This window comes from Medicago sativa, chromosome 8 (assembly GCF_051527215.1).
Source record: "Medicago sativa cultivar Bolivia chromosome 8, Bolivia_mono, whole genome shotgun sequence".
In the NCBI taxonomy this organism is placed as follows: Eukaryota; Viridiplantae; Streptophyta; class Magnoliopsida; order Fabales; family Fabaceae; genus Medicago; species Medicago sativa.
In genome coordinates, this window is record NC_140756.1 from 90,331,417 (window position 1) to 90,359,288 (window position 27,872).

Sequence of the window (27,872 nt, forward strand, 5' to 3'; positions counted from 1 at the left end):
TAAAAAATTTCCAGTACTCCGCTTCTTCTTTTTGCCGACGATCTTCTTCTTTTTGTAGAGGTTTCTATTGAGCAAGCTCACTGTGTTATGCATTGCCTTGATCTCTTCTGTCAAGCTTCATGTCAAAAGATCAATAGTCAAAAAACTCAATTTTTTTTCTCTAAAAATGTGGATAATCAGCTTCGTGATGATATCTTACTTCATACTGGTTTCTCCAATGTCAATAGTTTTGGTAGATACCTTGGGGCTAATTTGACTACTGGTAGATCCACTAGAGGGCATTTTAAGCACATTGTCCAGAAAATCCAAAATAAGCTCAGTGGTTGGAAACAACAATGTTTGAGTCTTGCGGGGAGAATTACTCTCTCTAAGTCTGTTATTAGTTCTATTCCGTATTATCATATGTAATACGCTAAGCTTCCCAAAACTATTTGTGATGAGATTGAGAAAATTCAACGTGGTTTCCTATGGGGGGGACACAAATCAGGGTCGTAAAGTACATTTGGTGAATTGGGATGTGTGTTGCCAGCCTAAATGTGACGGTGGATTGGGGTTTAAGAGACCACATCGTATGAATGAGGATTTCTTGATGAAGATGATATGGAATCTCATAAAAAATCCGAATGAGCTATGGTGCAAAGTTCTTATCAGCAAGTATGGTAGAAATAATGATTTTATGGTTTCCTGCAACTCACAACCTTATGATTCCCCCCCTATGGAAAGCTTTGGTTGAAGTTTGGAATGATTTTCAACGCCATATTTTTTGGAAAATAGGGGATGGAAGACTTACAAATTTTTGGCTTGATAAGTGGGTCCCTAACAGGAGCGAGCTCCTCCCATCAGCTTCCCAGAATTTCATTGATACTACCATTTCTGTGCGGGATGTTTTGAATGCCGAGGGAGATTGGAACCTAACTTTTTTGCATGAAAATTTACTAACTAATATTGTGAACCAAGTGGTTGCTTTACCAACCCCAATTGATGCAGAAATGCCTGATGTTATGGGATGGGAAGGAACTAATACTCATCAGTTTGCCATTCAAAGTGCTTATAGATTGCAACATGGAGATATTCATGCCTTGGAAGGAGATTGGAATTCTTTGTGGGAATGGAAAGGACCTCATCATATTCAAACTTTTATCTGGCTTGCAGCTCATGAGCGCACCCTTGCCAATTTTCGTAGAAGCAAGTGGGGAGTCGACATATCTCCAATTTGTTCTAGATGTAGGACAGCAGATGAGACTACCATTCATGTGCTCCGGGATTGTGCCTATGCAACTCAGGTATGGCTCCGCCTAGCTCCATCTCATTTCATGACTGATTTCTTTACTTTTGATTGCAGGGACTGGATTTTCAACAACCTCGGCAAGCATGACATATGTGCAACTACTAAGAACTGGAAGACAATTTTCATGACATCTTGTTGGTTCTTATGGACGTGGAGAAACAAAGCTATCTTTGAAAATGATTTTCACCTGCCAAACAACCCTGTCACGGTGATCCAAGACTTTACTAGACAGATATACCTTTGTTCAACCCTTCCGCCTCATCACAATCTTCAGCGGAAAGAGACGATCTACGTGGGTTGGGATAAACCCCCTGAAGGTTGGATAAAACTCAACAGTGATGGTGCTTGCAAAGGTGGTGGAGAAAATTCAGGGTGTGGTGGCCTTTTTCGCAGCTTAGATGGAAGATGGTTAAAAGGCTACATTAAAAAGGTTGGAGTGTGTGACGCGCTTCATGCTGAATTGTGGGGCATGTACCTTGGTTTGGATATGGCTTGGCGAGAACAGATTCCAGAGCTTATTGTGGAAAGGAACTCTAAAACTCTTATTGATATGGTTACTGGTAGTTGTAACTTTAGTGGAGCCATTCCCACGTTGGTGCGGCGTATTCGTAACCTTTTGGCTTTAGATTGGCATGTCCAGTTTCGTCATACTTGGAGGGAGGGTAATCATTGTGCTGATTGGTTGGCGATCTTTAGCCTTTCTTTAGACTCTTTTGTTGTTACTAGATTGGAGTCTCCACCTAGTGAGCTCCATAGGTTTCTTTTTAATGATCTTTCTGGGACTTGTTTTCCTAGGCATGTTTAATTAGTTGTTTAGTTTTCTGCTGGGCCTTTGGCCCTCTTTTGTACCAAAAAAAAAAAAAAAAAAAAGGCAAACGTGTTTGTTTGTTAACCATGGTTAAGGGAAAAAGTAGGTGAATTTGACCGGTCTGGGTTGGTGGGCGTTGGTTTAGTTGAGTGAAGAAAGAAAGGAAAAAAAAAAAAAAATAACAGTACAATTGCATTGTTGTTTGTTGGTTGCATCGTTTCCCTCGCGTTGCATCAATATTAATATAACTCCCCATATCATTTCATTTCATTTCATTTTATTTCACACAAGAGTCTCTCTCTCTCTATTTCTCTCTGCTCCCATCTACTTCACACCTACCACACGAGACGAGAGAGACTCTTTCTTCAATTCAATTCAATTCATTTCATTTTTTCAACCATGCAAGATTCAAGCTCAATCAAATTTTCTCCACTTGATCTAATGTCAGCACTAATCAAAGGCAAGATCGATCCATCCAATGGAACCGTTCCAGCTTCACTCATACTTGAGAACCGCGAATTCGTTATGATCTTAACTACTTCAATCGCTGTTCTCATCGGTTGCGTCGTCGTTTTAATTTGGCGTAGATCCAATTCTCAGAAACCAAAGCCAATTGAAGTTCCTAAACGCGTTATTGAGAAACTTCCTGAACTTGAAATCGATGATGGTACCAAAAAAGTTACCGTTTTCTTTGGTACTCAAACCGGTACCGCCGAAGGTTTTGCCAAGGTAATTCAATCATAATCAATCAATTAATTAATTTTCTTTGTTTTTATATATTTCATTAACTGAGTTTAATCTAATTAATTTTCTCGTTTTGAACTTAACAGGCGATAGCGGAAGAGGCAAAAGCGCGTTATGAAAAGGCCAAGTTTAAAGTAGTTGATATGGTACTGTTTAATTTAAAATAACTTGGTTTATTTGATTTTGATTTTAATCATAATTCTCTTCTTTGATCTATTTTTTAAACGTTGATTTTATATATGTTTTGGATTTGGATAATAGGATGATTATGCTGCTGATGACGATGAATACGAGGAGAAATTAAAAAAGGAGACAATGGCTCTTTTCTTTTTAGCTACGTAAGTTTTATTGATTTTTTTTTTTTTTTTTACCTTTTTGAAAAATTGAGTTATATGCATCTTTGTGTGTGTCCTGAGCTAGTTTTGTTGATAATTGTAATAATTTTTTTTTGGTGGGATGGCTGTAGATATGGTGATGGTGAGCCAACTGATAATGCCGCGAGATTTTATAAATGGTTTGAGGTAAGATTATGCAGTTTCTTTGTTATTGAGCGTGAGATTATTATTAGTATTGGGATTTTATCTTGATCGGGTGATTGTGATTTTGATTTCAGGAATTTGAAGGGGAAGAAGATTCGTTTAAGAATCTTCAGTATGGTGTGTTTGGACTTGGGAACAGACAGTATGAGCATTTTAATAAGGTTTGCACTCAAGTTCTTATGCATTCTTGTGGTTTTCTAAGCTTTTGACTAAAATGATGGTGGTATTGCTAGTTTCTATGCTTTATCTCATATCTATGTCATTCAACGCAGGTGGCAAAAATAGTAGATGATAAGCTTCTTGAGAAAGGTATATGGTCATCTTGATCACATTTGGTCCTTTTAAGAATTTGATGTCAATTGGTCCATTTGAATATTTTGGAACAAAGTTTGATACTTGGCTTGCAGGCAATCAACTGCAGTTGCATATTTTTTCTTTATCAATTTGTAACTTTGAATTCCATTCATTTTTTTGTCACACACTCTTACGTATAATGCTGTGCATTGATTAAAATTTCCAAGCATGTTCCAGTGGTTGAAAACCTTGCTAGTCAATCAATAAAATAAATACACTGGAATCTCCTCTCCTTGTATAACATTGACCTTCTAGTAGAATATTATTTTAATTATTTGGATCTGGATCTCGCATGACATGTTATATTTTTAATGATAGCCTGGCACACACATCTTAATACAAATTTACTCTCTCTCTCCACATGGCCCTCACATGAGAATCGAATGATTGTCCTGAAATGACTTTAGCTGTGCATAAATGATTATAATATGTTGGTTTTTACTTGCTAGTAACCCTCTCTTTATTCTCCAGATTTAATTATTACTAAAAAACATTCTTAATGAAGTGGCATATTTAAGCATCAATTTCCCTCCTTATAAATTTAATTTCGTTGTTAGTATTTAATATGGTTCACATAAATCTTGGTGGCAATGAAGTTTGTGTATTACAAAGCTTTAGAATAACTGTTGTCAACTTTTAGTTTATTTTTTATTTTTATCTTACCCGCGTTGATATATGTGTATTATCAAATCTAATATGACCTATATTCTGCTATTTCAGGTGGGAACCGTCTTGTCCCTGTGGGTCTTGGAGACGATGATCAATGTATAGAAGATGATTTTACTGCATGGTATGTAATCATTCAAGTGGATATGAATATATCGGATCAGCACTCTGTTTCAATGCTGATGTTTCAAGCTCTTCTCCTTCCCTATGACTTATATTTCAGGAAAGAAGAACTATGGCCAGTGTTGGATCAATTGCTAAGAGATGAGGATGATGCAACTGTGGCTACACCTTATACTGCTTCTGTTTTGGAGTACCGGGTTGTTATTCGTGATCCATTGGATGCAACTATGGACGAAAAGAAGCAGCTTAATGGAAATGGCCATGCTGTTGTGGACGCTCATCATCCAGTCAGGTGCAGTATATAGCAGTATATTATTTGGCTACTGAGTTGTACCAAACTGTAATCTGACATGTATACTTACTGCCAATGCAGGGCTAATGTGGCTGTGCGAAAGGAGCTTCATACTCCTGCATCAGATCGTTCCTGTACTCATTTAGAATTTGACATTTCAGGCACCGGAGTTGTGTAAGTATTTGCATGTGGGAATATACACGCAGAGACACAATTGTTTGTATAATGTATTGACATTTTTTTTTTTAATTCTTATGCATATCATATTTTTTTCACAGATATGAAACAGGGGACCATGTTGGTGTTTACTGCGATAATTTATCCGACATTGTGGAAGAGGCAGAAAGGATACTAGGTTTGTCACCGGACACCTATTTCTCCGTCCATACTGATGACGAAGATGGGAAGCCTCTTAGTGGAAGCTCCTTGCCTCCTCCTTTCCCACCCTGTACTTTAAGAACAGCGCTTGCTAAATACGCAGATGTTTTGAGTTCACCTAAAAAGGTGCGTCTTTTGAGTTCTGCTGTACCTTAATTTCAACATTTATCCCTTTATCTTGCTAACTTGTTAAAGAGATTCGCTTTATGTTAACAATAATAATTTTTTGAATGTATGTTCCAGTCTGCCTTGCTTGCCTTAGCTGCTCATGCATCTGATCCATCTGAAGCTGATCGACTAAGACATCTTGCCTCACCTGCTGGAAAGGTTGTTACTTTTTTATTATACCTTGAGGATTTAAATAAACTTTTTGTGTTTATGTTTCTCATTGGTATGTGGGTCTGCCTTCACAGGATGAGTATGCAGAGTGGGTGATTGCCTCTCAAAGAAGTCTCCTTGAGGTTATGGCTGAATTTTCATCAGCCAAACCTCCAATTGGTGTCTTTTTTGCATCAGTTGCTCCTCGCCTACAGCCAAGATATTATTCAATCTCATCATCTCCAAGGTTAGTTCTGTTTGCGACTCTTGCCGTTTGTTGGTGCATGTGGGATTGTGCTGGTATGTAGAACCAGGGAGAGGCCTTTGACTGAACACTTACTTGGAGAAGCCTTATAGTTCTTTGTTACTTGCTAGTCTTTTACCATGCATTAAGAAGAAGAATTTGTGCGTATCTTTCAAATCTTTTGGCTACAATTTGCAATTTCTGAGGTGTTTGGATTACCAGATTCATATCAAAATATTTTTTATCAACCTATTTGACCCAGAATTTTCTTCAAGTTTTAAGTTTGGGCATATCTTAATTGGCATCAAGAGGAAAAGTGGCTTTGTAATTTTTCCTCTTCCTAATTTAATAACATATTTTATGTTGTACTTACCGTTTGGCTGTTTGTTATTTCTCACAGAATGGCACCATCCAGAATTCATGTTACCTGTGCATTAGTGCATGATAAAATGCCCACTGGACGGATTCATCAAGGAGTGTGTTCAACTTGGATGAAGGTATTTATATTTACCTGATTCCTAAATTGTGGCCAACTATTTAAAACTTGCCGGGTCTAATTGATATACCTTTTGTTTTGCTGTCCAGAATTCTGCACCAATGGAGAAAAGTCAGGACTGTAGTTGGGCTCCTATCTTTGTTAGGCAGTCCAATTTCAGACTCCCTGCTGATAATAAAGTGCCTATAATTATGATAGGTCCTGGCACTGGGTTGGCTCCTTTTAGAGGTTTCTTGCAGGTTTGAACCAACATACTTGATGTTCGATCTGTTAATTCTCTCTTCCATCCAACTATCTATGCCAATTATTTATGCATTTTTATTTGCACTTCAGGAAAGATTAGCTCTGAAAGAAGAAGGAGCTGAGCTAGGCCACTCTGTTTTATTCTTTGGATGCAGGAACCGTCAAGTGGTAAGTTGTCTGCTCTCCATTTAGATTTATGACTTTAAGCAGACAAGTAATGCGTGTGCATGTGAGTAGGGTAACATATTTTTTATTGGATTATTAATTTTTTTAAAAAATATTTTTTATTGAAGGACTATATCTATGAAGATGAATTGAACCATTTCGTTCATGGTGGCGCACTTTCCGAGCTCATTGTTGCCTTCTCACGAGAGGGGCCTACAAAGGAATATGTCCAACATAAAATGATGGAGAAGGTGCTTACTTTTTCTCTAATACTTTTAATTGCCAATTGACATTTTATACCTTCTCTTAAATCTTAATTAACACTTTCCTCTGTGCAGGCTTTAGATATTTGGAACATGATATCTGAGGGAGCTTACATTTATGTGTGTGGTGATGCCAAGGGTATGGCTAAGGATGTACACCGCACTCTGCATACAATTTTGCAAGAGCAGGTAAATATTCGCTGCCATGTATTATTGGCTGACCACAATAGTTTTTCATTTGTGATATGTGGTTATCAACACATAATGCCAAACAATATATCTATTTTAGCCTCTCATTACTGTTCATGTTGAGTTTGCCTTCTAATATTCCGCCATACCGTTAATTTTCTTTTAAGATGTATTGCTTACTAGCATAGTGAATTCAATATCTAACCAAGTTCCTATACTTATTTTAGGGCTCTTTGGACAATTCCAAGACTGAGAGCATGGTTAAGAACCTACAAATGAGTGGCAGATATTTGCGTGATGTATGGTAATGATGAACCGGGGTTATGATAAAACGCCTGTAAAGACTAGTAATGGATTGAAGATAAGATATTGGAAAGGCCTTATTTGCCCTCAGTTATGCCCTCAAAAGAGGGAGAAGGGGTTACTTCTGCTTGTTACATCACGGCAACAATTCCTACGATTCTTTGTCACTATATTCTCAAATGGATTCTTTTTTGTTCGTGTAACTTATACTTTGTTTATACATAGATTATGTATTTTAGCTTTCTTATATTGTATGAACCTATAAGGAGGGTTTTGAGACTCAGACAATTCCTTGTATTGTAAACCTTTAATAAAATTGTTTGCAGAAAAATGAGAATTATTTCTGCTACTATTATATTAAATTTTGATATCCCAATTATCTGATGCAATTTCCATTTTTCATTACTGTTTTGTAAAGCATGTTTTTTTTATAATCAATGGCTTAGTGGCCAAGAGACGCACACACCGGAGAGGGGGGACGGGTGAACTAAGGTCGAACTCACACACCATTTTCTCGCTATGTACCGTTAAGCTTTTAGGACTATGAATGCACAATTTTGAAGATTAAATTTTTGCATATGGTTTCTTATCTTGTGTCCTTAGAGTATAAGTTAGCAAGACTCTTTCTTAATTAATGTTAAGTTACATCTTTAACGACGAAATGTTTATAAAGAACTTTCAAAGACACTCTAAAAGAAATCATAAAAACAATATAATGAAATCTTGATTAAGTTGCCATTTAAGGTCGACCCAAGCTAGGTAAACTAAGCCTTTGTCTAATGCCTCCAATTTTTATTTTTATTTTCTCAGTATTTTTTTACCTATTATACCCAATCTCTCATTTTATTATGGAGCTAAATTTTTTAAGAGAGATAATACAAATGAAAAATGATACATCAATCGATATACTGAATTATATAAAAATATTTAATGTTAATAATTCATATAATTGTTGCGTTTGTCGAAAAAAATTCAAAATTAAAGTTAATATCTTATCTAAGATGAATGTGTCAAGAAAGATTAATTCAATGGAAGATTTTGCATTCAAAAAAGTTTGAAAAGTGATTTTTTTAATAAAAATATTACTTTCGTAAAACAAATATTATAATAACTTTTTTTTTTTTTACAAACTATTAATAACTTACTAAAATGCATCATTTAGATTTCGCTTTAAACTCAATCTATGTTAGGCCGCGGCCGACCCTATTGCCATTAATGAACAAAGTCATTATTTTTAACTTTTATGAAAAGATTGTATAATAAATATACCAACAATAAACTGGTTCAAATGATATATTGGACATCTTAAATAAATGGTTACGGTTTGATTTGCCTCACTTTGAAGAAAAATAAGTTAAATAGGCGGAATTCACATTGCGTACCGTTGTAATGATGATGACAATAATTAATCAATTAGGTGATGCCGTATTCTTATTCAACCATATTCAGTTTAGTTCAGCAAACTCATCAATTTCTTTAACACCAAGTCCCTGACTATCATGAATTCATGATGCACGACATGTTTCATCAATGTCAAGTGGTGAACAAAGTCAATCATTTTGATAGGAAAATATTTGTTTGTGACAATGACACACACCGCTTCTGGCCTGTAAGCTTGGACTCGGTTATATTACAGGCTACTTTAATTCAATTGGCGATTGATTTATGTTTTCGGTGGGGACTTCAAAGCACCATCACCTACACTATAGTACTAATTCAATGACCGATTCACCCAACTATATTCTACTCACTCCGCTCTCAAATGTAAGAAACTTTTTACTTTTTAGATACCACATACATCATTTATTGAATGAATCTAAAAAGTGAAAAGTTTCTTACATTTGAGACCGGAGACTATAGTATTTTTAATGACTGATTTAATGTTGATGAGGTTAGCAAAGAGTTTACTCATTCGTAAAATTGTGAGTTTTACTCTTTAATGAATGATTTATACATAACTCAGTAAATATTTAGTCTTCGAAGCCTAATTCTTCTACCTTTTTGTATCAAAAACAATGACCCGTTCTTATTATTTTTTTGACAGAATGACCCGTTCTTATGAGATGTTATACTCTTTTCATTGGATGGAATGTGACACTAAAAATTTTTAGTGAAGGTATTTCTATAATATTATCCTTTATAAGATACTTTGTGTAGAAAATAGGCACATAATTTTACTACTTCTACCTTCCTTCTTAAATATAAGACTATTATACAAAATTTTATTGTCCTTTTGTATGACACATTCAAATATCAAGATGTATTAGTTAATTTTTCAAAAAAATAATCCTAATTAATCTTATACAAAAATACTCCTAATTAAACAAAAAAAATTAAAAGAGGAAACATTTTTCTCTCTTAATAATTGATGGATAGTTTTAAAAAATAGAATGTATACCATTGCCAAATTTAATGTAAAACATTTTTTCTTAATTTTTTTTGGGTACAATAACTTTCTGGTACATACACATGATAATGGTCACTTTATACATGTCTTCTCTTGTATTTTCTGTTGTAGTTGGAGTTGATACTATGAGTTGTATCTCTCACAATATGATACTGTCCTGTATGTTCTAGATTCTGCTCAGCATAGCTTATGTAGTGGGTTGTTTTTTATTTGGGTGATGTTAACTTGTGCCCTAAGGGCACAAGTTAAGGATCTAAAAAAAGAATTAAAACATGTGTGTTGTATTGAAAAAATAAGTTTTTAACTTTCCAAGACATTGAATGCACAATTTTCAAAAATAAGTTTCTACATTTGTCTTCTAAACTTGTGCCTTAAGGGCACAAGTTAACATTTCCCTTTTTATTTTTAATAAAAGTTCTCTTTGCTTTTAAAAAAAAAAGGATCAGTAATTTGTTTTTGGTAAATGTTATCACATGTTCTAAGAATACAAGATAAGAAACTTAATATAGATATATATGTTTTAAAAATTGTACATTCAATCAACAATGGATTTGTTCAAGGACATGGACCTCTTCGGTGTGTGACCATAGGTTCGATTCCTAACTCAATGTTTAGAAAAAATATGGATGGAATGAAAGAATCCACCTTACGTACCCACATGTTTCTCTACGACAATTATTAGTAAAAAATTACATTTAATTTTTTAAAAATTAAAATATTGTATTTTTAAATACAAAATTGTTGGTAATTAATGCTGTTATCGAATTGAAATCTGCATAAGCCATAAATTGCTAGAGGATTCCAGAAGTACGAGGACACCAAAATTTAGCCACTAACATTGTGCACCACTTGAGTGGTGTACATAATTGCACATGCTAACAGGTACTAGCCGCAGAAATAAAGGTGAGTTTTTAGGTATGATTAATAAGAGAAATGATATTTTGACAACCACTTTTTTACAACTTTTGGACAACTTTCTCTCTCACTCATATGACGTTGTTATCCTCTCTCTTCCTTTTTCTCTCTCCATTGTTTTTGACCAATAAGAAGTGAGAAAAACAAGGTTGTCAACAAAGTTGTCATCAAATGGATGTCAAAATATCATTACTCGATTAATAAAGGCTTTGTTCTTTTTATTTTTCTAAAGAGGTGACTTCTTAAGTATCGATTTTTTAACAGCTTTTTGTTCTTTTTATTTTAAGTTTTAAAGAATAATATTATTTCTTATTTTTTGCAGAGTAAGCAAAATAAAATGAGATAATATAGTTAATGATATTATGTTATAGGAAAAAAAAAATTATCAAAATCAACAAAAAATAAAATTTTCTTTGTAAGTATCACTCTGTTCATAATTTGTTTTTTTATTTTATTTTTCATACATACCAAGACAGTAAAAAACATTATTATGTTTGATACGATTATTTATCTTTTTCCTTTGATACCCTAAAATAATTTATTATTCTATAGTTTAAAATTCAAATGATAAAATGATGGTAAAAAAATGATATTAAATGTAATTTTCTTGTTTATTTGATGAATAATCTGTCTTTCTCGAAAGAAAAAAAAACAATAAATAATTTGTTCATAAGAAAAAGGGGCCACTACTTTATTTTAGGTAAGGAACTGGTATCAAGGGAAAATTTCAAGAATTGTGTAAATATATGGTAGTTTGCTATCCACGATACATCGCTAATGGAGAAAGAATTGGAGGTTGGAATTGAGACATGACATTTGAAAAGGGAATTATTGTACTAAATATTTTGATTATGATGGGAACCAATTGTGCGGATCAGTTAATTGTCCTGGTGAATGGTCCCGCTCATGTCTAATGTCATTCATTGCTGACAGAATGGGAATTGCCTATGGTAGGAGCTGTATTTTCTGTTTTCCCATTTGAAACAACTACAATATGCTATATTTCCAATAGTATAAACATGAGATTTCCAGTGAATCACGACATATAATTTGAACAATTTAAACATAGACCCCCGATTGTTGAGGGTATCATTGATTCAAAAATCTCTACACACAACTAGACAAGAAAAACCCACTCATCTAAGTGAAGATACAAAAACGGTAAATAGAGTTTTCTTTATGTCATAACAGTCAATAGTCAATTCTAGTCATCAGCAGCATCTTCGATTTCTTCATCCTCTGGTACTCCGCGCATGTAGAGAACATTGTTACACCTACAAATACAAACAATTGAATTAGACATGACAATCATCTTTGAGAAATAACACTATTAAAAGAGGTCACACAGTCGGTGCCAAACTTTTCATGAAGATAAAAAAAATTAACATGCACAATATTGTTTCCAATGCCAAAGTCAGACATTTTGTCCATGCTCAGAAATACAACACCAATATATTCAGACCTTTTAATAAAAAATATTATTTACAACACACCATAAATACAAGGCAAGGATAACAGTGTGACATGAATTTCACCTGCACTAAAAATATTAAGATTACAAATACATATATACAAACAAGAGCAAGACATAACTTTATGACACCATCACACCCTTGATGTTTATTTGGGGAGTTCATAAAATATGTCATAACTAAGACATATCCAAGCTAACGAAGACATAACTAGAAGTGGGGTTTTGTTTGGCCCTTCAATTGCTTTAACGGTGAAGGAGAAAGCTCTCCTAGAAGGGGCAGCGGCCTATTTGGATTGACTTATTTGAGCTTATCTACTGACGTAAGGTTTGTAAGATTGTTTGGGAGAACTCATGAAAACAAATTATGATGATTTTCAAAAGCTATTTTCAGCTTGCTTTCATAAGTTCTCTAATATAGTTTATAAAAACAACTTATAGCATATACAAAAACAATTTAAATTTATTTCATCTTTTGCATTGAAATAGCTTATGTAAGCTTATCATGATAAGCGCTTGTGCTAAGCTGAAAATAAGCTTGTTTATCCAAACATGCACTAGGTATAGCGCAGTCTCAATTTACAGGAAACTTAATGATGCATCAGATGCTAATGGTATCATTAACGGGATATTGGGTCACATATCTTTTAGTGATTATGTGGGATCTTTTAGTTCCATCTGGTTTGAGCAAGGCCCATTGCTTCAGAAGCATTTCCTTATCATATTAGAAGAGCTAACAATGTAGCACATTTGTTGGCTAAGCATGCTCTTGTTGGGGTAATACGACTTGGTTTGAAGAATATTCATATTTCCTTTGTATTGTTTTAGCAGCTGAGTCAGCATCTTCTTAATATACTCCCTCCGTTGTCAATTATAAGCAAATTTTGATTTTTTAGATTGATTTAATTAATGATGCATATGATCTATATTATAGACCACATTCATAATTAATTGAATGAACCTAAAAAGTCAAAATTTGCTTATAATTGACAACAGAGGGAGTAAGTTTCTTTATTGAGAAAAGAAACGAGCTAATCATACAGCTAATATAAGCAAAAGAATTGGATAAATGATTTTTTGAGCAATTATAAACCAACTAGATCGAGGTCGCTTTATTCAAATCAACAACAAACAACAGGATTCAGAAATCATATAGCATATATCTTCTGGCTCATCAAACATGTAATAGAAAGCACAAAACACCAAATGATAGATAAACAAAACTTAGTTCCCAGTTTCGACATCAATTTAAAAACACACTAAAATGCAAACACCATGTTGAGAAATCATGTGCTAGGCTAAAACACAAAAACCAGTAGCAAATAAAATAGATGAGATGCAAGTTACCTGATTAAAATCTCTCCTAAGTTCCCAGTAAAATTTCCCTCAATGTACTCTTCAGTGTTGGCCAGCTACAGAGAAGTTCACAGATATTAAAAATTAGTTAAAGTTATTGCAACAAAGCCAAAGAAGTAGCAAAAAGAATGGTCAAAACCGGCACCAACTAGTGTATCTAGAATTGTACCTGCAAGTTCATGTAGGAATCAACTGAAACAAGGTAGCCTGCAAAATAAAAACAACACAAAAAATACAATTAATAACAGATTTTAAAAATATGCATACATTGTTTAATTCAAATAAAATTAACACTGAAATGAAACATGTAACTGTTTATAATGTAGAAAATTAGCAACATAATAATAAAGGGTTAACCTTTGTACTCCATTCCCCATTTGAGTTTCACAATAACAGGCTTTCCAGTTAAATTGTTCAAAAAAGGCTTGGGATTAACAGGTATAGTCTGCAAAACATGAATTAGAAAAATAATTCACATTAAATCACATTGATAAAAATTACCATACACAAATCATAGAGAAAATTGGATCGCATTAAGGAATAACGAAATTAACCTAATCGAAAGTATAGAAGATTCTGATCGGAGGGAAAAAGATACTTACGGCCATTGTAGAACGGTTCGAAAACGAAGACGCTGAAACGGTGGATGCTTTCTCCTCTCTGTTTCAGCTTGAAGTGAAAATTAGGGTTTTCGTTTAACAAATTGGAAATTAGGGTTTTGTCGCGAACGAAACTTGGTATGGGATTTCGTTATTTTCGGGCTAACCCAATGGCCCATTCAGGTAAATTTGGCCCAGTTGGTTAAATGAGTATCATCTGGAGGCTTTCTACATATCTACACTTCCCTAATTACTTCCCACACTCCCCTACATTCTTTAAAAAAAAAAGTAATGATATTTGTACAACAATTTCTCGACAAAGTTTGGGACAAACTTCTTGTTATCTCCTCTAAAATACATCTCCCTTTCCCCTCCCACACCTTCCTACCCTTCCTCCCATCGGTATCGACACACTTTAGTTTTATTTAAAAGGTGTGTTTGATTTACAAAACAACAAATACTTAACATAGTAGTGCAATACATAACAGAACTATATTGAAGAGAGGTAGAAAGATAATATATTTTATGTTGGAAAATAAACAAGGTCATTTGGTATTTTTTTTTTTTTTTTATAATTTATCTTCTGGAGTTGGACAAATTACATGGTTTAGTGTGGGACAATAATTTTTCCTTTTGTTCGGTCCATTGTGACATGTTTTATTGAGTCATATGACTAATTTATAAATCAAACAAGATACAAACAAAGTTGTCTAAATGATTTGTTGAAAATGCAATTAATATAATCGGATAACAATGTAAATATTAAAGCTATCAATTCCTAATTCCTACTCCCTCTGTTTCAAAATATAAGCAAAATTCACTTTTTAGGTTCATTCATTTAATGATGTATGTGGCCCATATTATGAACCACATACATCATTAAATGAATGAACCTAAAAAATGAATTTTGCTTATATTTTGAAACGGAGGGAGTAGAAACTAACATAATACCAACTTAGTAACATTTGCATATGAAAAAAATGCAAGGATTGAAGCATTCAAGGAAAATTTGAATTAATGAAGGCTCAAGTTCTTAACAATTTCTTAACAATTTCTTGTGGTTATCAAGGAAGTTTTCATAACAATTTCTTTTTTGTCTGCGTTGATGACAATATGTGTCAATTTATGCGTCGTAGTAATTTTTTTGGGGTAGGGGTTGATAAGAATATATCATAAGAGTTTATATGGCTCGAGTTCGCCACTAACAATGAATTCATTTCAAATACAACTAGTCGAGATACCTGTGCTACAGCACGGGTAGCGCGGCTTCGCCGCGCTATATGGCCGCGGCTCCGTCGCGTGTCGCGTTTCGGCTACGCTTGGCATAATGATTTTTTTTTTGTCCATAGTGAAAATATATAAAGTATTTAAAGCATAATAATGTATGTATTGATCGGTAGTAATAAAAAATGACAAAATAATTAAATTTTAATATGAACAAATATATATTAAATTTTAGTATTGATGATATTAAAAAAGCTAATAAATAAAAATAATCATACATTTTATTTACTAATATGTTTTAGTGTGAAAAATACTAACATGCATCCCGTGAAAAATCATAATTAATGTATTATATGATATTATTATCGTAAAATATATTTAATAAATAAACATATACTAACATATTCCCGTAAAATATATTTAATAAATAAACATATACTAATATTTTTGTTAATATATAGTCCATATACTCATATATTTTATCAATATATAGTTCCCATTAAATTTCATAAATAAGAATATATTAATATATTCCCGTAAAACAAACATATACTCATATATATTTTTATTAATATATAGTCCATACACGCACATATATTTTATTAATATATTAATAAAACTTAGGCAATCACGGTGTTTAATTAGAGATATTAAAAAAATACTAATTAAAACTGATCACTCGTTGTAGTTACTAAAATGGGTCTCGTGTTACAATTGTACACTCCAACGGGTTTTTTTAGTGATACATTTTAAAAAAAACATCGGAAAAAATTGAAGTATGATTAATCATAATATGTTATGATATTGTTCTTGTTTTAATATTAATAAAACTTAGGCAGTCGCGGTGTTTAAATATAGATATTAAAAAAGTACTAATTAAAACTGATCACTCGTTGTAGTTACTAAAATGGATCCCATGTTACAATTGTACACTCCAACAGGTTTTTAGTGATACATTTTTTAAAAAAACAACGGAAAAAATTGAAGTATGATTAATCATAGTATATTATAATATTGTTCTTGTTTTAGTATGGACGATATTAAAAAAACTAATAAATAAAATTAATCATATATTTTATTTACTAATATGTTTAAGTGTGAAAAATATTAATATGCGTCCCGTGAAAAATCAGAATTAATGTATTATATAATAGTGTTATCGTAAAATACAAAATCATATTCTGCTATACACATTTTATTTGTTTGATTCTTCGCAGTCTATTCTGCCTCATAATATGTAAGTGACATTTGATTTGAGGATATAGAGGTAGCTTCAGTTGAAACATTTTCCGGTATAAATCTCGGAGCCTTCACACACATAACCCCACATGTATGCATCGTATGACTTCAGAAGAAATGCACGTCTCAAATAAACGTGTATCTAGTAGTTCCAATGGTATGTTTTCAATCCGTAGTCTCCAATCCTAAATTGACTAAGATAACATTGCTAGATTCCATTTATTCCTGGTACACCGATTATAATGTATTGACTAAATTGATTAATTACAAAAAACTAACGCTTATTCTTGGTCCACCAAAACAACTATAATTTGTGGAAAAACAAAAAGTCCAGTCTAACAATTACATTAGCCTCAGGAAGGAAAAAATTTACATAACTAAATGAGCTTTTCTTGACACATTTGCGATCAGTGTTAATAAACATAATCTAATTACATAAACGGTAGATGTCATTATTAATAGAAACGAAACAATCATATAAGAGAGGTATGAATCATATTTTTCTTATTCTAGGTGTCACGAAATAACCTATTTGCTTCAGAACTCTCTCGGTCAATGAAGATCCTAAGAGTGATGACCAGATTGAGTGATTTATCCCTTATTCCTCATTCTCTATCCATGTTGTAAAGGTGTTTGTGCCTGCTTTCAATTTATACATACAAATGAAGTTTAAGAAACCACTAAAAAATAAAAAATAAGATTAATGAATAATAGTTTAATAGATGTGCATCTATTAATCCAAATGAGAATACTGTTATAGAAAAATCCCCTCTCCAAATTCAGATTCTAAGCAAATTCTGCTCACATTTTCAAAGCTTCACCATCATTAACAGTCCTGGGAAATGCACAAGTTAAAGCACAAAATACACTTTCCGAAGCATAACTCCGGTAATCCCCCCGTGTTTTTGGAGGAGGGACTGAAAAATTACTAATGAATGAGTAAAAAAAAAATGTATTTATAAGGATCTTACATCTCAAGTTAAGTTTACAAATGTAAATATTTTTGTGTTTATTTGGCTTAAAATAGTCACAAAAAAGAAAAAAAAAATATTCATTCAAGTGAATGTTACTTCATTTTTGCATAAATCATGTAAGCAAGGTTAACATGTGTTCCCCTTTCTCCTACAACCAATGTGCATTCCAATAATGGTGGTCCAAGAGACATTTAACACAAAAAGACATGGTTCAAGAGAGTAAAGAAATTTCTATTTCAAAGAAAAAAAATAGACAAAACAGTTACCAATGTGAGGAATCTTTTGAAAATGACCTTCTCCAAAATCTTTGATATAGCATCATGGATTAAGCATAAAACCTGCAAGGCAAATGACATAAAGTTAATGGCAAATAAGTGCACACCTTTGATCAATTACATTGAAACAAATTACAAAAAAATGAACCAAAAGACAAAGGAACCTCACCTGAAATTTGTATTTTACTGAACCTGAAATTTGTATCTTACTGAACCTCGCCTACATAAGCTAGTAGTTTTCTAATAAATTGATCTTGCAACGAAGGTATCACTTGTTAAAAGTGAAAAAACCTCCACAACATAAAACCATTAAATTAAACTTCAAAGAAGTTGCATCAAAGAAATTAAAAAATAAATTGTTAAAAAAGATCGAATAGAACTATCAAATTAGGACTACAAAGATTAAATATACTATATCTATATTTATCCCTTGAATGACATTATGAAAGTTTACATACATTTGTTTCCCCTGCTTTCTTTCTCTCGTGTTTTCCTTCCTTTTCAACAACAACAACAACAAAATCAAACAACAAAGCAAGTAAATTGATATTTTTTGAGAGAAATAAAAAATAAACAAAAATCAAAAGCATGTAATCAGAAAACAAAAACAAACCTTAGAACTTTTATGGATTACTTATAATCATTAAAAAATGCTAAGGAAAGAACACACATGCATATAGCCCAACAACAAACACATTGACATTGAATAACTGCAATGCAGGCATAAATTATGTCACAAGAGTATTTTTTAGTATTGATTAATTTTAACGAACACTTTGAGTGTTCACTTTCAAGTTAAAAAAATCAAATCTAAAATACCAAACCATAAATTATAAATGACATATACATTTTATCAAACACTTTGTGCGCATATAAAAAATTGAAAGAGTATCGAATGTTCACTCACAAGTTCAAAAAATCAAATCTAAAATACAAACCATAAATTATAAATGACATGCTTATTTTCTCAAACACTTGGTGTGCATATGTAAAATTGAAAGAAAATCTAGTAAATGATTCCTTTATTACTTTCCAAGTCTACAACTTTGTTATTAGAAACATTAACAAAATCAAAAACAAAACAAAATAAAAAATAGGTTTAATTTTGTTTTACTAACCCATAAATGTATTCTTCATCCTCTTGTACTTTCCTTCAATATGTTGGGTGCAAACTAGGGGTGTTCAAAACCGAACCAACCCAATAGAAAAACCGCAAACCAAACCAATCCAAACCGAAACCGCAAACAACCGTACTTGGTTCGGATGAATTCGGATGACTTTTGCACTGAACCGCACGGTTCGGTTCGGTTTGCGGTTTGCATCTCAGCAACTGAACCAAACCAAACCAAACCGCAAGAATAATGAATATTACTTAAATATGTACTAGCCCAATTACATAGCTCAAGAATAATCTCTTTTGATTCGATTTTTCCATCGTTGCACCATCAGGTTCGATTATAATTCCTTTCCATCTCATTCAAATCATTTTCAGTGATGAATTTGTTTTCTTTACTTCCCAATAATTTGTTTCATGCTTATGTTTCTTCTTAATTTTACCTATTTTGATATAAGTTTTACCTAATATTTTATCATATAAACATCAAAATAAAATGTCCTATGTTTATTTTGTAACAAGTTGGCAATATTAGAGTTAATGTAATATTTTTTTATCTCGCGATAAACCGCACAAACCGAACCAATCCAAACCGCATTGGTTTGGTTTGGATGACTTTTTAAAAATCAACCGAACCAAACCAAACCGCATGCTTTTTTATCTCGCGGTTTGGATGACTTTTTTGTTCTAAACTGAACCAAACCGCACCGCGAACACCCCTAGTGCAAACTTTTATTTTCATTGCTTTCCTTCTCCTGCGATTTCCTATCTTTACAACAACAGTCTCTCAAAGCTAGAATACATTCAAACAACTAACACGCATTATTTATTAGAACGGAAAACAAACTTCGACAAACATTACTTCAATTTAAAAAACCCATACCTTTAAGAACATATGATATTTGATTTTGCAATGCCTGACAACGTCTAATTTCCAGATCTGCCAGAAAAAAACCATCAGAAATGAAAAACAAATTTCTTAAAAAAATGAATACGAAATTGAAAGCGAAATAATAAGTAAAAATTGAAGATTATTGTGCACAAACCTAGGAGAATGAAACCAATTGTGAAAAAGAGAGAAGAAATTGTGGAAGAGGATAGAAAAAAAATCATAAAATGATGAAGAAATATGGAAAGTGAAACTGTGAAAGGTTGTATAGAGAAAGAGAGAGGAAAAGTGTGTATAGAGAATGAGAGAGAACGTGAGTAATAGGGAGTAGGTCATGTTACCCAGGGGATAATTGGGTGTAAGAAGAGATATGAAGTAAAAAGTTGGTTTTAACAGAACAAATGTCTAATATAACCCTGGAGTTAAACTGTAAATTCAAATGGTGAAAAATTAGGCATGGGTAGTAAAGAGATTTTGGTAGTACTTTGTTTTTATATATTGTTAGTGGATTGGGAAAAAATTATTTAAAATTAAGGGCAAATTGCATAGACCTCCCCTAAGTTTTACTTAAATGTCAACCACACCCCCTCTAGTTTGCTAAAAACATAAACCTCCCCTAAAGTTAACACTGTTAAACTTCCGTTTCATTTGGAACAGAGAGAGACAATTTCATAATAATGTCGTTTTTTCATTTTCCTCACTCCCAAATAACTACAATTGCTTTCTAATTCCATGTGTGCCTTGCTTAGTGCTGCTCTTGACTGACCATGGATAATGCGAGAAATTTATTGTATTTATGTAAATTGAATTATGTTTTCACCATTGGTTTTGAAATCAACTTCAAATCCATGAATATTTCCTAAAAAAAAACTCCATGAATAATAATTTCTGTGTATAAAAACTTTAGAACAAAATATTGTGAAATCCCCTAAAACTATATTTGGTCATCTTCTGCATATACGGTCTTTCCTAGAAATATAGTATATGCAGATAATCACCAGTCAACAGGGGCGGATCTAGACTCAGAATATCAGTGGGGCAAAAAAATTCCGTCAAATAATTAAATAATGCTAAATTTAATAAAGACGTTACAAAAGATCAATCAAATGCTCTAGCAAAATACCCGTGCATACGGACATTAAATGTGTTGTGCTCTTTTTTTTAAAGCAAGTCGCAATTGCGTAACAATTAAAAATAAAAAGATCTATGTATTGATATATGAATAAAAATATAGACAGATGAACAAATTGTACAAAACATTATTTATGTATTAAATACGAGTAAAAATATAGACATGTGTATAAATTGACCCCGTATTAATATATAAGTTAAAGTATAGACACATGTAAGAAGAATTAAAAAAATAGGCGCCCTTACTAATATACGAGTAAAAACAAGTATATATTAAAAAATAGGCTTAATTGCTCAATTGGTCTCTTAACTTAATTTCAAGTACGGGTTTAGTCCCATAAGTAATAAAAGGTCTGTTTAGGTCCCTTAACTTTATTTAAAGTATCGGTTTGGTCTCTTATGTTAATTTAATTCAAAAAAACGTTAAGTTTAGGGACTAAACTAATACTAATTAAATAAGTTAAGGAACCAAACTAATACTAATTAAATAAGTTAAGGGACCAAACTAATACTAATATATGAATAAAACTATAAAGTAAACTAATAAAAAAAGAAAGAAAAAAAAATTGGTGTGGCAACTATTCAAATCCGTCCCTGCCAGTCAACAAATAAAACAACTCAACCAATTTAAAAGGCAATAACGATTCATTGTCTTCAAAAGTTAGATTCTAGTTTCCATCTTCCAATTATGCACCTGTGGCCAATTTTTTTGTGTTTAGGTGTATTTTTTTTTGTATGTTGTTCATGCTTTTTCCTGTTATTTTTTGAATGCTTTGCATTTTGCTGGGATTTAGTTTCCATTAAAGAAAGGGGGACATTCTAGCAAGAGGCACCATAGTGAAAGAAAAAATGTGAAGTGAAAATGGAGAAGTAAACGGAAAATAAACGGTGTTAAGGTAGAAGGGAGGTGTTTGTCACTTAGAAGAAAACATAAGGGAGGTTAATGTTCACTTAAAAACTATAGGGGATGTCTTATACCATTTAAGTAAAACTTAAGGGAGGTTTGTATAATTTTCCCTAAAATTAAAGTTCCAAAGTAAATTTAAGTGACCAAGTAGATTGTATGTGCGACCCGTCTACTGTTTGAAAGTAGTGAAAAAATATACTCCTCCGTTTCAAAATGAGTGTCGTTTTAGCTAAAAAGTTTTGTTTCAAAATGAATGTCACTTTCAGTTTCCAATGCAATAATAACTTTTTCTTTTCAATTGTACCCTTCAATTAATACTATGTTACACTACTTCCAAAGTATTATTTTTTCTTTAATGAAAAACAAACCAATAGTTGATTAGGATAATTTGGTAAAACTGCTATAACATTTGTCTACTTTATTTCATTCCTTAATATGTGTGCAATTGGCTAAAACGACACTCATTTTGAAACGGAGGGAGTAATATAATACGAAACAAAAAAAATAATTATAAAATACCAAGGGTTGTTGTGAACATAAGTCATGAAGATGAGCCAAGGGTTGTATTTCACCACTTCTACCGGAACAAGTCCCTCCAACAAGCATATATCAAGCTACAGGATGGGTATCAATTTCATCGCTAGCTGTCCGGCCACTTCCTAAACCACCCGCAAGTCACAAATTAACCAGTGATCTGATCCCGAGACGGCCCCCTCGAAAGCCACCATGGAAAAGTTTTATTTGGGTTTCTCTGCTATCTTCCCGTTTGAGAGTGTGGTTTGGCTCCATGTTTTAGATTCTCTGTTATTTTATTTTCTGTTTTGTTTGCTTTTTGTTGTTGTTGGTTTATTTCAAGTTTGCATGCCATTTGTTTGTTGAAATGCTAGTGAAGGATTCGTCTCATCGGTACTTTGTTATGAGTAAGGAATTCATGACGACAATCAGCAAACTCAACATCCTCTCAGCCTCACATATGACTTTTCAACGTATGGTTGTATTGGTTGTCACAGAGACCAATTATAGTCAATATGTGCGAACAACAGCACAATCTTTTTTCCGGAGTTGGATGACATCAAAGACTATGGATCTCAAAAGTTTGGTGATCTTGGACCATAGGTGGAAGGAATTAGTCTGATTGTTAGGGTATTGTTTTTCGAGTATTGTTGCCCTTTTGTTTTCTGAACTTTATAGATGTATCGTTAGGATGTATCCTACAATCTTGATTGTTAGATCTAATCTCAATTTATGGGTGTGGAGAATGTCCCAGCTCTTAATCGACTGTATTATTTTTTGCCTTTGAATGAATGAAGTTTTTTTACTGTAAAAAAAAAGTCATGAAGATGAGAAAACTAATAAATTTGGTCGGTTGATGGTAAAAAATACTATGTGAACTACCTGAAAACAATCCGACGCTTCTTCCTCAAAAAAAAAAAAAAAAAAAAAAAAACTGACGCTTCGGTTAGTATAAACATGGGTGTTGGAGTTAGGATAAAGCATACTTTGATATGCCACGATGTAATGCATATATAGTATGATCAATGTGGTATTTGGACTTGAATCATTCCAAAAGCAATCTGGAGCAATGGATAAATAATCACAACAAAAGCTTTGCCTTTTATGAAGTGAGTGATAGTGTGATACACGGCTCCATCTATGGTGGGAGACTTGAATAGGTCTCCTACCGTAGGTAACATAGTGTTTTTTTTTTTTTTCTTTTAAAATGAATATGAACCATTGGATAAGAGTTTGATCAAAATGCTTATTATACACCTCCAACGCTCAATTGCTTTCTTTTAATTTAAAGGCTTAAATGCAATAATAAACATTAATTCCATTAATCCATAATCATCTTCCCTAACACCAGAAAATCCTTAAATTACTCATTATTTTGATTATTTATTTTATTTATCTATTCCTTAAAAAAAATTGATGTCATCAGCATCATATTCGATACTCATGTTCATCATCAACACCAGAAAAAATTGTTTTCCTTCCCATAAGCCTCATCCTTCTCCTTCATCTTATTTTTTTTCTTCTTCTCTTTGTTCTTCTTCTTATGGGTAGGAATCAAATCTGAAAAAGCACTCAAATCCAGCAAAAACACAAATCCCAAATCCGGATTTCGTTTACTCTTTAAATCAAAACCAAATCTAAAAAAGGGTGTTATAGATTTTGAATCGACATGAGTTTGACGGTAAAGGGTGAATTTTTTTTAGGGGAAGTGAAACCGTAGAAGAGATTGAGTTGGATTTGAAAAGAGAGATCAGAAAGGTGTTTGACAAGGGAGGGTTCAAAGGGTGAAGTGAACCTCCTTTGAATATGGTAGATATGATCATATGAATCTATGAAAATAATGACACAAATTAATTGATGGTGGTGGCTGTTTAAACCTGGAACTGTGTAACAGGAAAGAATGAAGAAGAAATTGATGATGATTAAGGATTAATGGAATTAATGTTTATTATTGCATTTAAGCCTTTAAAATAAAATAAAAAAGCAATTGAGTGTTGGAAGTGTATAGTAAGCATTTTGATCAAACTCTTATCCAATGGTTCATATTCATTTTAAAAGGAATAAAAAAAAAACACCATGTTTCCTATGGTAGGAGACCTATTCAAGTCTCCCACCATAGACAGAGCCTGTGATACACTTTAAAAGAATAGTTAAGTATAAAAATACAACACTGCTATATAGTGCGAATTTTTTCTCTTGAAAATCACGAATGAACATGTGTTTAAAGTATATTGGTTTAAAGTCCAGCATTTACGAAATACAGGAGGTTGTGGTGTTAATTTTTTTTTTTTTTGTTGCTACTAGCCAATTTCATCGTGAGTGTCTCGCCATGCATTTCTTCGGGAAGTTAAGCATTTCCCATAAAAATAACCATCTAAAAAAAAGTATAAAAAAAAAAAACAACAAAAAATTCTAAGTGAAGCATTTATGTTGTGATTATTTGATCCTTATGAACATTTGGAGTTCTACTTTTAATAAATTTGACCTTGATTCAAAACTAATTCGAAGTGAAGCTATTTATGTTAAGAGAGTAATTCAATAAACATTAAACTAAATTAAGTGTTACTTATAAACATTCATTAATTTTATTTAATTTTTTTGTTGACCTTCTGATTTCCAAAGGGAAACGAATGGGATAAGACCCATGAGATCTTCGAACATATTCGAGGGTTCAATGTGACTAAGCGATCTAGTAATTTGAAGTTCGGTCGTAAGGTAAGTATAGTCCGGCTATTAATCGAAGTCAGATTATTCCGAACAATTCGTCCTTTACTGAAACTCACACAACAAATGATCATATTTATTACATTATTCTTTCAAAAAAGAGAAATGATGTAAAAAACATGATAGTTTGTTATGTGATAAGAAAAGAAAGGTAGGGAAAAAAAAATGAGGTGTTGAATATGCATAAACAAATCAAGGTGTTTAAATATAAATGCTTCCCCTGTAAAATGAGTTGCTTATGAATTCGATTTTCGAGAGGTTGTGTGTGTGAAGACCTGCCTTTCACACAAACCATATATTAGTAGTTTACATGAGCATCTCTAGAGAGACAACTGACACAAAATCCACTTAGTGTACAAGTCGCAGCGCAAGAGGTTTGCTTGAGTTGTTAATAAAGCAAACTGTCACCTGTGGTTTGAAACTTGGATTGTGCTTGTTTTTTGGACGTGCAATGCATCAGTTAGAAACCATTTTTTTTTGGAAATGTTAACTTGTGCCCTTAAGGCGCAAGTTAAGAGATTAAATATAGAAACATTTTATTGGAAATTGTGCATTCTATGTATTAGAAATTTAAAATCTTATGTTTTCAAGACAGAAATTATGTTTTACTTCCATTTTTAGCTCTTAACTTGTGCCCTCAGGGCACAAGTTAACACAACCTTTTTTTTATAGAAGAAATAATCATTGTCAATTTGTCATTCAAAATACACACATAAATGAAATAGTCCACATCCGACCTAACATTTTAGTCGGTTGAGTTAGGATTTGTCATCAAATGAAACCTTAATTTATTGAACATCAAAATTGATGTTGACCTTGCTATCTAAGTAAATACGTCAACAAATTTTGGAAGCAAAATACCCACGCTTTCCTATGAGTAATTATCGACATCAAAATTTTGATGAAAAATAATGTATATTGATTTAATAGTATGAGTATTTTTAAAAGAGTAATGATATTTTGACATCCATTTGATGACAACTTTGTTGACAACCTTGTTTTTCTCACTTCTTATTGGTCAAAAACAATGGAGAGAGAAAAAGGAAGAGAGAGGATAACAATATCATGTGAGTATGAGAGAGAAAGTTGTCCAAAAGTTGTCAAAAAGTGGTTGTCAAAATATCATTTCTCTTTTTAAAATGCATGTAAGTTGTGTAATATTAAAAAAAAAATCAAAATAAACATATACAAGATTTCTTCTTTGATCCTTATGAACATTTGGAGTTCTACTCTCACTTACAATTATTTCAAAATTAAAATATACAATATTACAAATAGTGTATATATTTTGATACTCAAATGGCACAGCCTTTTTTGTCTTAAGAAGTCATATTAATCAAATCAAATTTGCCTCTTTTATATATTGTTTGACGGTTGCGAAGTATTATTATTTCTTTTTTCTCTTATAACCATAGTCCATAGTTATTATTAATCTCTCACTTTTCAATCCATATAATTATGTCTTGTAAAAAAAAAATCCATATAATTATGAAGAGGTACTAGAATAGTAAATTGCAGTTTGAAAAAGCATACAAGTTTTTTTAGGAACTCCATATACCAAAACTTTAAGCCGAGTTTGAAGAGGAGGAGAGGGGGTTGGAGAAAAAGGAAGGATCAAGTGGAAGAAATAGATGACATTAAGAGGATAATGCTTTGAGGTTTATTTCTTCATATACAAAATTCTCTTCATTTGGGGAAACTAAAAAATTATATTGGATGAAAGTTTCGGAGGGCTTACATGAATTCTTCAAATTCCATCTATATAGTTATAATATTCTTAAAATTAAAAATATATTAATCATAAGCATTAATTTATCATTCTCTAAAAAACGACTCTTTCAAAAAATGTGAAAGATTTTACCATAATTAGAAGTTTATTGATAAAGACTAATTGAAAGGCTAGCAAACGATCTACATAACTATAACAACTCGAACTTCGACAACTCCTCATAGAAAACACATGGACATATTATAAGATTTGAACATGTCTAATTTTAGCCAATTCTAAAAAGAACTACTAGCCTCAGAAGAGAAAAATAAATCCAATAATGTTATGTTGACACCCTTTTTTTTTTTTTCTATCCTTATCATACACCTCATGTGAAATGACATTTTAGTAATATCACCCCATATGAAAGAGAGTGTTAAGTGGGATGAAAAGACCTTTATAGCCACGTGTCATATTTATGTGTGGTGGTAAAAGAGATACGTGTTACACACTTTGATACAAAGTACGACGTGTCTAACTAAAATAGACATTGCTTGGAATGTCCTCTTGACAACCAAGAACACTCCTTACACCAGGTACACAAGCCACACCAAATGAACACCTTCTACGAATGAGAACACAATTATTTAGTGAGTTCAAGACTCTAGTTAAGCTTTTACAATCATCATTTATAGCGCTTTGGTGTTGTTGATTTCTTTCTTGAGCTTCTACGAGATATGTTGTGTTCTGTATCACTTACTCCTCCATATCTGCATATAAGGACATTAGTGTCTCATTGCATTTTCAAGGGATCACATGTGTAGCCAGCTAATTAGGAACTTAAATGCAATTAAATTCCCTTGAATTGTACCTCTCGGTTAAAAAATAACTTATTTTGATCAGTTTTTTTAACTAATATAAAAATACAAATGTTATTATGTAAAATGTTTTTCGATTTGTCTAAATGAATATTTTTAAAATATCAATTTTTTATAATTTTTTATTACAAATAA

The 27,872-nt window shown here is 32.4% G+C and overlaps 2 protein-coding genes and 2 long non-coding RNA genes across 8 annotated transcripts; 1 reads left to right on the forward strand and 3 right to left on the reverse strand.

The window, feature by feature from the left end:
- The first annotated feature begins 2,365 nt into the window (after positions 1 to 2,365).
- ATR2 (P450 reductase 2) lies at positions 2,366 to 7,775 on the forward strand. The gene is made up of 18 exons (XM_085731815.1): positions 2,366 to 2,825; positions 2,927 to 2,986; positions 3,102 to 3,178; positions 3,307 to 3,361; positions 3,454 to 3,540; positions 3,652 to 3,688; positions 4,454 to 4,523; positions 4,623 to 4,814; positions 4,896 to 4,988; positions 5,093 to 5,318; positions 5,436 to 5,519; positions 5,606 to 5,757; positions 6,155 to 6,251; positions 6,340 to 6,489; positions 6,584 to 6,661; positions 6,787 to 6,909; positions 6,997 to 7,110; positions 7,338 to 7,775. Exons 1-18 carry the CDS (start codon positions 2,496 to 2,498, stop codon positions 7,416 to 7,418), a joined length of 2,106 nt encoding a protein of 701 aa, XP_085587941.1. The 5' UTR covers positions 2,366 to 2,495; the 3' UTR covers positions 7,419 to 7,775.
- Positions 7,776 to 11,760: 3,985 nt separating this feature from the next.
- Positions 11,761 to 14,304, reverse strand: RUXF (small nuclear ribonucleoprotein F). The gene is made up of 5 exons (XM_085732634.1): positions 14,165 to 14,304; positions 13,920 to 14,007; positions 13,732 to 13,769; positions 13,554 to 13,618; positions 11,761 to 12,009 (listed from the first exon to the last, which is right to left on the reverse strand). The coding sequence occupies exons 1-5, from the start codon at positions 14,168 to 14,170 to the stop codon at positions 11,940 to 11,942; spliced, it is 267 nt and encodes an 88-aa protein (XP_085588760.1). The 5' UTR covers positions 14,171 to 14,304; the 3' UTR covers positions 11,761 to 11,939.
- Positions 14,305 to 16,911: 2,607 nt separating this feature from the next.
- On the reverse strand, positions 16,912 to 19,044 carry LOC146903135 (uncharacterized). 5 transcript variants are annotated; one of them, XR_015022084.1, is made up of 3 exons: positions 18,992 to 19,044; positions 18,043 to 18,370; positions 16,912 to 17,936 (listed from the first exon to the last, which is right to left on the reverse strand). It is a non-coding gene; the product is annotated as an uncharacterized LOC146903135 (long non-coding RNA). The 5 variants fall into 5 exon arrangements; XR_015022085.1 differs by having other exon boundaries at positions 18,043 to 18,366; positions 18,992 to 19,038; XR_015022083.1 differs by having other exon boundaries at positions 18,043 to 18,583; positions 18,992 to 19,038.
- Positions 19,045 to 19,736: 692 nt separating this feature from the next.
- On the reverse strand, positions 19,737 to 20,236 carry LOC146903136 (uncharacterized). The gene is made up of 3 exons (XR_015022086.1): positions 20,034 to 20,236; positions 19,871 to 19,927; positions 19,737 to 19,780 (listed from the first exon to the last, which is right to left on the reverse strand). It is a non-coding gene; the product is annotated as an uncharacterized LOC146903136 (long non-coding RNA).
- Between the last annotated feature and the right edge of the window lie 7,636 nt (positions 20,237 to 27,872).

What these genes read in the sequence shown, in the direction of transcription:
- RUXF (XM_085732634.1), bottom strand. An exon ending in ATGGGGAATGGAGTACAAAG is followed by an intron (nt 13,770 to 13,919) that starts GTTAACCCTTTA and finishes TTTATTTTGCAG; the next exon opens with GCTACCTTGTTTCAGTTGAT. An exon ending in TTAGGAGAGATTTTAATCAG is followed by an intron (nt 12,010 to 13,553) that starts GTAACTTGCATC and finishes TTGTATTTGTAG; the next exon opens with GTGTAACAATGTTCTCTACA.
- ATR2 (XM_085731815.1), top strand. Translation starts at nt 2,496, where the DNA reads ATGCAAGATTCAAGCTCAATCAAATTTTCTCCACTTGATCTAATGTCA. An exon ending in GATTTTATAAATGGTTTGAG is followed by an intron (nt 3,362 to 3,453) that starts GTAAGATTATGC and finishes TTTTGATTTCAG; the next exon opens with GAATTTGAAGGGGAAGAAGA. An exon ending in ATTTCAGGCACCGGAGTTGT is followed by an intron (nt 4,989 to 5,092) that starts GTAAGTATTTGC and finishes TTTTTTTCACAG; the next exon opens with ATATGAAACAGGGGACCATG.